Source organism: Cynoglossus semilaevis, chromosome 8 (assembly GCF_000523025.1).
Source record: "Cynoglossus semilaevis isolate Cse_v1.0 chromosome 8, Cse_v1.0, whole genome shotgun sequence".
NCBI lineage: Eukaryota > Metazoa > Chordata > Actinopteri > Pleuronectiformes > Cynoglossidae > Cynoglossus > Cynoglossus semilaevis.
In genome coordinates, this window is record NC_024314.1 from 10,141,075 (window position 1) to 10,149,698 (window position 8,624).

At 38.6% G+C, this 8,624-nt stretch overlaps 1 protein-coding gene across 1 annotated transcript in view; it reads left to right on the top strand.

Moving 5' to 3' along the window:
• Positions 1-8,624, top strand: part of LOC103382027 (liprin-alpha-3-like) — a 22,443-nt gene that overhangs the window by 11,764 nt on the left and 2,055 nt on the right. The window contains exons 14-24 of the mRNA XM_025058093.1: positions 498-741; positions 1,053-1,195; positions 1,294-1,442; positions 1,553-1,649; positions 3,135-3,216; positions 5,199-5,399; positions 5,501-5,563; positions 7,069-7,095; positions 7,666-7,841; positions 7,936-8,033; positions 8,336-8,511. Coding sequence (XP_024913861.1) covers positions 498-741; positions 1,053-1,195; positions 1,294-1,442; positions 1,553-1,649; positions 3,135-3,216; positions 5,199-5,399; positions 5,501-5,563; positions 7,069-7,095; positions 7,666-7,841; positions 7,936-8,033; positions 8,336-8,511 — 1,456 coding nt within the window. The remainder of the gene's footprint in view (positions 1-497; positions 742-1,052; positions 1,196-1,293; positions 1,443-1,552; positions 1,650-3,134; positions 3,217-5,198; positions 5,400-5,500; positions 5,564-7,068; positions 7,096-7,665; positions 7,842-7,935; positions 8,034-8,335; positions 8,512-8,624) is intronic.

Here is an 8,624-nt window from a genome sequence, read left to right on the forward strand (position 1 = left end):
ATACAGTATATATATATATACTGTATATATATATATATATATATATATATTGCATGACTTAAAAAAGGACACAAAAATGGTCTCCTTCAACCGCTCAGAGTATTTATATATTTTTTTTTTCATAGCTACCTGCTGACAATTATTTGTTCTGCCTGTCACTGTTGCCTAGACAAAAAAAAAAAGAGATTCGATATATTTTTTCTGACACCTGATGATCTCTCATGTTTCACGCAGAGGTTCGGAATTACTGGTCTAATAAATATATTTTTAAAAATAACTGGAAAGATTTCATTGCTTTACAGAAACACAGTTGTTTGTGTGTGTGGAAAACGGTCTGCCCTTTACAGAAACAGAGTGTTTGTGTGTGTGGAAAACGGTCTGCCCATGCGCAAAGTTAAATGTCTGTTAATTTAGTCCTCGCGATGTGATTGCGATCCTCCTCAGTTCTATTTTCAAACTCTTTCAAAACTCTCCTTTTTCTCCACACTAAACCTCAGGCTAATCCAGGAGGAAAAGGAAAGCACGGAGTTGAGGGCAGAGGAGATCGAGAGTCGAGTCAGCAGAGTGTCCCTTGATGCCCCGCTTCTTCCGCCCTCAACCTTGGGAGGACGTGACAGTGTCGGAAAAGGGTACATGACCCCTTCGATTACCTCCTCTACATTGGCGTCCCCCTCACCGCCGAGTTCAGGACACACCACTCCACGTCTGCCACATTCCCCTGCCCGGGAAACTGACCGGCAGGTAAGGTCATCGTAGCGTTCTTACAGAAGCTACGTGCATTTTCCGCTGCGTCAAATGAATCTGGAAACTCATTCATTTGGCATTTGAACAAAACATCAGCTGATCTCATGATGGTGTACTGTAAGATATCCTAAAATGCAACAGATCCTAATCATCAGATTGTATGACTTTCTTCACTATTATTCTTACATTCCCATTTCCTGTGCTGTCAACTATCACTCAGTGCCCAGTAGAAATGGATCTAGTTTCTACTTTTGTCTTTCAAAATTAGTCGCAGTCCCTGTGATAAATGTGTTTTTTTGTGCATCAAGCAGAACAGCAAAGATGGCGAGGAGTGCCAAGCACTTGCCCTGATCGACTCTGGCACCCCACCTGTTCCTCGAGCCCTGCGACTGGACCGAATGACGCACACTCATCCGGGGGCGGGCCTCGATGACCACTGTGATTTTCACAGGTACTCGGAAGAAATGTCTAATGACATCCATCTCCTCTTGTGTTTCAGTATTGGTCCTAATATATATATTTTTTTTTTCTTCCTTCATGCTTATCTAGTCTCTCTGCCAATGGGTCCACGTCTAATAGTCAGGATTCCCTGCACAAAGCTAGCAAAAAGAAGAGCATAAAGTCGTCCATAGGACGTCTTTTTGGCAAAAGGGAAAAGGGGAGGATAGGTGCAACTGGACGTGAGTCTGTGTCACTGGGTAAATAGCACTTTTTTTTTTACAATTCCAAAGATATTTTTTTAACAGTAACCAGTGCTCCTGGTGTAATTGGAATATTTAACCTGTTAACCTTTTTTTTTTTTTTAAAGCCTCCACTCCCTCGGAGGACATGGGTTCAGCCGACCCACTCAGTCTGGCCAAACTTGGGACTGGAACAGTGGAGAAGGAGCGTCGTCACAAGAAAAAGTAAGATGACTCATTTTTCTAAAAAATCCATTAAAGCATGAACATTTGTTTGGTACGATTATTATCGGAGAATTGATCAGAATATTACGATCATCACGATTTGTATACGTTGCATATGCATAACGCTATGAATGTGTCAAATCACATAGACACTCCTGGCAAGTCTTCTTTTGACGCCAACGTAACAAAAATATATTCCAACAAAAATCGCAACTGCTCGGTAAACAGTTAAATATATACTATGTATTTCTCCCGGATAAAACAGATGTGAAGGGATATGGGGCCTATATCTTTCTGTAGAGTCAATCACACACAAAATATAATTAATATTTTATATTTAAGTATATATTTATATAGGACCAATCAGTAATCATCCCCCTGTTTAAAATATTAAATATATTTAATATATATATTTAATATATTAAAATATTTAAGTCACATACCAGATGTTTAAGTTTATTTTAATCTTTGTTTTATATATATATTTATATATATATATTTTAAATGTGGCCACATGTAAACGATTGGTTCATTTACTTTATGTTTACAATTACAACGACTAATTAGTGATACATGACACATCTTACGGGACATTCTATAGTGCTGGAAGCACAAGCTAGCCCAACCTAGCAAAGGTTGGTTAAATGTTTCACTGACTGACGACTTTCCATAGCGTTTACTTACACACAGTTACAATACATACAAACGTACTTACGCAACATGCTTTAAATGCTGGGAAGCCGCCATCCGCGACGACGTCCGGGTCGTGTTCTTCGGTTGCCAAAAGAATTCCACAATGCTGTTTGGGGGGAAATGACGCTTCTTCTGGCATTTTTTTCCTTTCGCGGCCACGCCTCTTTTCTGCAATTTGCAGGGAAAAACAAAGCAACATTAAGCCATTAAGTGTAATATCGAGCGAACGCGACATCCCTAGTCGTGATGCATTGCATTAATGTGCAAAACTCTAAGAAAGTTATAAGCGAAATGAAAAAGTAGAAAACACTTTTAAATGTGTTTTGATCCAACACATTATTAGATTATTAGATTATTATTATTATTATATTATTATTATTATTATTATTATTATATAATATTATTATATTATTATTATATTATTAGATTATTAATATTATTATTATTATTATTATTATTAGATTATTATTAGATTATTAGATTAGTGCAACATCTAATCTGGACGAATAGGAAAACGTGTTTCAAAACTGTTTCCAAAATAGCTAGTTTATGATTTTATTCTAATACTGGCTTGTAGTTGACCTCAAAAGATAATGAATTACCAAAAGCAAATCGAAATTGTGTATTAAACAGCTCATAGCCTTGAAGCTTTGAGAACATCACGCTTTCAGACATAAAGTCTTTGTTTTTTTTAATTGGACTTTGATTTATCTATTTTTGAAATTGATTTTAATGCACAATGAAGTGAAAAAAAATATCCTGTTCTCTTCTGTGTTTTCTACTTCTTGCCAGACATGACTTGTTAGAGGAGGCCTGTCGTCAGGGTCTGCCTTTCGCCCTGTGGGATGGCCCGACAGTCGTTACATGGCTTGAGGTACGTCAAGAGAGACTGTTTTAAGTCAGTTCTTTTGTGTCTAGTTAAAAAAACTAGTTAATCATGCCGTAGTGGCGCTTTGGCCCAGAGGCAATGTCTCTGTCATTGGTGTGGAACTCCAGGGTTCACCTCCTGGACAAAATCGAATCCCAGTTAGGGCAGTTTGGGGGGTTGGTACGGTGCAGTGTGATTTGGGTGGAGTTTGCTGCCCCCGCGACCCGGTAACGGATAAGCGGATGAAAATGGATGGATGGATGGATGGATGGATGGATCATGCCGTAATATTTTTTCCCTAAAAATGAGCTTGCTAATATGTTCAGCAGAACGTAGAAATTGACAAATACCGTTTGATCTCCTGAACCTAGAAAAAAAGGTTAAAGAAACTAAACAACAAAAAAAGAAAAATTGATCATATAAAGTGGGTGACTTACAGAAGTTAAGTACAATACATGAAAAAAAAAAAAAAAATCAACAAAATTTAAAAACCCTCTGCCTTTGGTTTTTTTTAATTTTGTTGATTTTTTTTTAATGTATTGTACTTAACTTCTGTTTTAAATCAGCCGTTTCCTTGCGAACCCGAACTGCCAACAAATAATGTCAATAGTAAAGAGAGGGAAAAACAGAGCAAAGTTAAAGGCAGACACAACAGGAGGAACCAGAAATATTCATACTCTTACGTTTTATAAATCCCAGCCCTATTCTGTTGGCATTGTTGCAAATGATCATCGAGGGTGGAGAAAAAAAAAAAAAAAAAAAAAAACAGGTGGAGAAGGAAGGAAAGACACATGAAAAAATAAAGCTTGTAAAACATTAACGCTGTCCAGGTTAGCAGATAGAGAGCACACAGATACGGCAACGACGTGTGAATTCCAATGGGGAAATGTCTCATGCTAACGGCTAACAGTTCAGCATCTCGCCAGCAGGGCCATTCTTTCACTCTTGTGATGCGCCCAGAATTGCACCTGCATCTGTCACTTGCGCCTCTTTCCTTTTCTTAGCTCTCCTGTCTGATCAGATCTGAGCCTGACTCCACCTTCCTTCTGAAGGCATGGGCATAAAACAAAAGGTCGTTTTAGCCTTTTTTTTTTAATGTAATGACCAGTTCAATGTGGAATTCATCTCGAGGCAGTGTTTGTTTATATTCGGCATATTCATTGCATCACATCCCTTTGAAGCAGTCTCCCTTCTCAGAAGAGCTGATGTCAGAATGTTAACAAAGAAATGGATGTCGGGGAGGGTCACCAGCTAAGCTCACCCTAAACCAGAGGTTCCCAAAGTAGTAGCCCTGGGGTATTTAGCATATTGTCCAATGCTGTAAATGTTCGACAGTGCTCCTCAAACCCCAAGTGAGACTTTAAAATGAATGTATCCATGTGTCCTTTGATCATTTACAAAAACTGTACTTACAAATCATAGGCGAGGGTAGGACCGCAGATTGACCGGTAAATCAAGAGCTTCGGCACTACTGCGGCCGCCGCACCGATCCGCCTGTCGATCTCTCGTTCCATCCTGAAAACAACCCCAAGATAAAAAAAAAAAAAAAAAAAAAAAGCCACATTTTTCCCGGTCAACCTATGGTCATAACCTTTAGGTCATGACTGAAAGAACGAGATCCCGGATCTCCCGGAAGTGGCAGAAATGAGCTTTCTCCTCAAGGGTGGCAGGACACTCCCTTAGAGATAGGTTGAGGAGCTCTATCACTCGGGAGGAGAGCCGCTGCTCTTCTCCATCGAGATTTACGTCACAAGCTCTTCCCTCGGGAGATGCTTCGGACATGTCTCACCGGGAGGAAACCCAGGACACGCTGGAGTGACTACGTCGCTCGGCTGACCCGGGAACGCCTTGGGGATCCTCCTGGAGGAACTGGTTGCGGAGAGGGAAGTCTGGTCGTCCCTGCTCAGACGGTCGACAATAGATGAACGGATGGGCTTAAAAAACCATGTTGCTGATTCTGTTTTTTTTTTGTTCCCCATTTCTCACAGTTATGGGTGGGTATGCCAGCATGGTATGTGGCAGCATGTCGTTCCAATGTGAAGAGCGGGGCGATTATGGCCAACCTCTCGGACACGGAGATCCAGAGGGAGATCGGCATAAGCAACCCCCTGCACAGACTCAAACTCCGCCTAGCCATCCAGGAAATGGTCTCGCTCACCAGTCCATCAGCACCTGCCAGCACTCGCTCTGTAAGATGAATAATGTCAATACAAATAACAGTGGAGAAAAAAACAAAAAATGATTGGAAAAAAAAAAGAAAAAAGGATTGATTTGTGTACTGTCTTTACAGTCAACCAGTAATGTTTGGATGACTCATGCAGAGATGGAGTTTCTAGCTACAGCCACCATGCCAGTAAGTTTTGAGTTTTACTTTCAAAACATTTATACAATTATTTATCAGGCGTAGGTATGTCTTTAGGCGTGGGCCACACTCGGGTCCTAATATTTGAAAGGGGAGCGGGTCAGGAGCAGATAGATGGAGCGTTTCTGTGATACTAAGATAAATAACATGTAAAAGTAAAAAATGCTTAGCCTTCTCTACGCCATCTGTAGGGGAAATGTGGGCATTGCAGGGAAAAGGCAGAAATATAATCACAATACAAATCAATTATATCATTTGGACAAGTTTGGCGGGCCGGATTACAAAGCTGAATGGGCCGCATCCAGCCCCCGGGCCTTAGTTTGCCAATGCCTGCTTTGGAGTATACTATATATTATGTAAATATAACTGCAAACATGAAACATGAGATGTTTGCTGTAGTGCAAGAAATACAAAAGATATACATCCAACTTCTTTTTTTAACTAAATAAAATCAACTGCATAATGCAATATAAAAACATTTGATTAGTTTTACTATTTGCATGTGTCACATGTGAAAGCAGTATTTATTCTTGTGTTTTAAAATGTTTGTCTTGTAGAATTTCCAATATCACAACAGTTCACACAGTGATCTTGTTTTTTTGTTTTTTTTTTCTTCCTTTTTTGCTGGTTAGGTCCCTTTCCTTAACATTTTCCTTAAACTCTATATTGATTCGGTGCTTTTTACCAACTAATTCTTACCCACAAATTGGGCTGCAACTGTCGAATATTCATGGAATCAATTATTCTGTCGATTCTTTCTCATCGATCAATCGGATAATCGGATACATCTTTTTGCATTTTTTTTTAAACAATCACGTCAATAGTGTGTTATGCATGACTATTAACATATATATATATATATATGTTAATATATGTTAATATATATGTTAATATATATGTTAATATATATGTTAATATATATGTTAATATATATGTTAATATATATGTTAATATATATGTTAATATATATGTTAATATATATGTTAATATATATGTTAATATATATACAAATTTATGAAATATATACTGTACGTAATAAAATAAAACAAAAAACAAAAAAAAAAACATCCGTGATAACCCGCTAGCTATTTAGAAAGTGAGCTGATTGAAAGATTTTGTTTTGGCAGACAAAAACGCACCTCTGTCCCACACCCTGCATGGACTGATTGCACTCAGATTTTAGGCCAAATTTTCCAAAAACATTTTGACACACGATAAATGTTTTTGCTGAATTGGGCAGATTTGTAATTATCCAACAACAAACGCCCAGATGAATCAAACGAAGCCAAGCCTTTTTTGTAATCCCATTACTCAAATCCATTTTTTCAGCCCTACTCACAAACGAAACTGTTCTACCTCCTGTCTTCCCTGCACCTCCATTCTATACTAATACCACTCACCATAACCCTTAAATACACTTTTCCCCTGATATTTTCCTCTCTTTGCATTTTTCTGTCCCTTCGCTCTTTCACAACTGTTCTGCTTGACACTACAAGGAGCAAAAGGAGTTCAGCTGGGACCAAGTGAGTATCCAGCATCCTCAAAAGTAATGCTGATATGCATGCTCGACTAACAGTACGACTGTACAGATGTATCTAGTCCACGACGTATACATAAATGTTTCTGCAATTGATTATTTATTCAAATTACCCTTAACCCTTTGATGCATGACCCATGATATACTGAGTTAAAAAAATGTTACTAAGTGTTTTTAGACATAAGAATAAGAACTGATTTGGTTCTGTTTTTATACACCACATTTTTCTTTTTGAATGTTGACACAATTATTCTGCAGTTGCAAAGGCTGACCACTGTATGGCAGTGTTGGGTGATTCTACAGGCGTCCACTGTAGAGGCTTATATGCAACACTGCCATCCAAACCTATTCTTATCACAGAAAATGACATTTTAATAGCTGTCCACTGTAGTGACCGTCAGGTTCAGACACTCAGCAGCATGGGTTTTATTACAATGCAATTAAATGCTCTTTAGGCTCCTGCGAGACACAAAAAAAGTCCACTGAGACTATGAATTTGGATTATACAATTTTGTGGATTTCCCTATTGTGTTTTTTTTTTTTAATCGTCCCTCAGATCCTAGCATATGGAGACATGAACCATGAGTGGGTTGGAAACGAGTGGTTGCCCAGCTTAGGTCTACCACAGTACCGCTCATATTTTATGGAGTCACTGGTGGATGCCCGCATGCTTGATCACCTCACCAAGAAAGAACTTAGGGGTCAGCTGAAGATGGTGGACAGTTTCCACAGGTCTGAGAGACCTTGACATACATGATTCCATTTGTACAATTTACCACCATGACACCGTAAGTGACCGTAAGTGGGCTTACTCTGTTGCTTGTAGGGTGAGTCTCCACTATGGAATCATGTGCTTGAAGCGCTTGAACTACGACAGGAAGGAGCTGGAGAGAAGGAGGGACAAGAGTCAGCATCAGAACCAAGGTAAGGCGTGGGAATGAGGACATTTTTTTTTTTTTTTTCTCCAGAGGCAACAGTTCATGCTTTTGCAGAATAAATTCCAACCACCAGTTTCCTGTCGTCAGAGATTAAAGCAGTGTTTCAAAATGTTTAGGCCAAATTTTGAATCAAACTTATTGTGAACTTATGTCAATAATATATTTCAGGATAGGTTGGACGAGTAAATGTTTAGGTTGTATGAGTAAATGTACTATGTAGTAAACTACTATAACTATTATAAATTTGCTGGGATTTTTGTGTTTTTTTTTTCTTCTTTTTTTTTTTAGATGTAATGGTGTGGTCCAATGAACGAGTGATGTGTTGGGTTCAATCAATTGGTTTGAAAGAATTTGCAGAAAACCTTTTAGAAAGTGGTGTGCACGGGGCTCTGTTGGCACTAGACGACACCTTTGACTTCACTGACCTGGCCCTTCTCCTCCAGATACCGAATCAAAACACACAGGTATGGAACACATTCCATTTGTCAGCTACATTTAAATTATTAGGCAATTTATATATTATATATACGTATATATATGTATGTATATATATACATACATATATACATACATATAT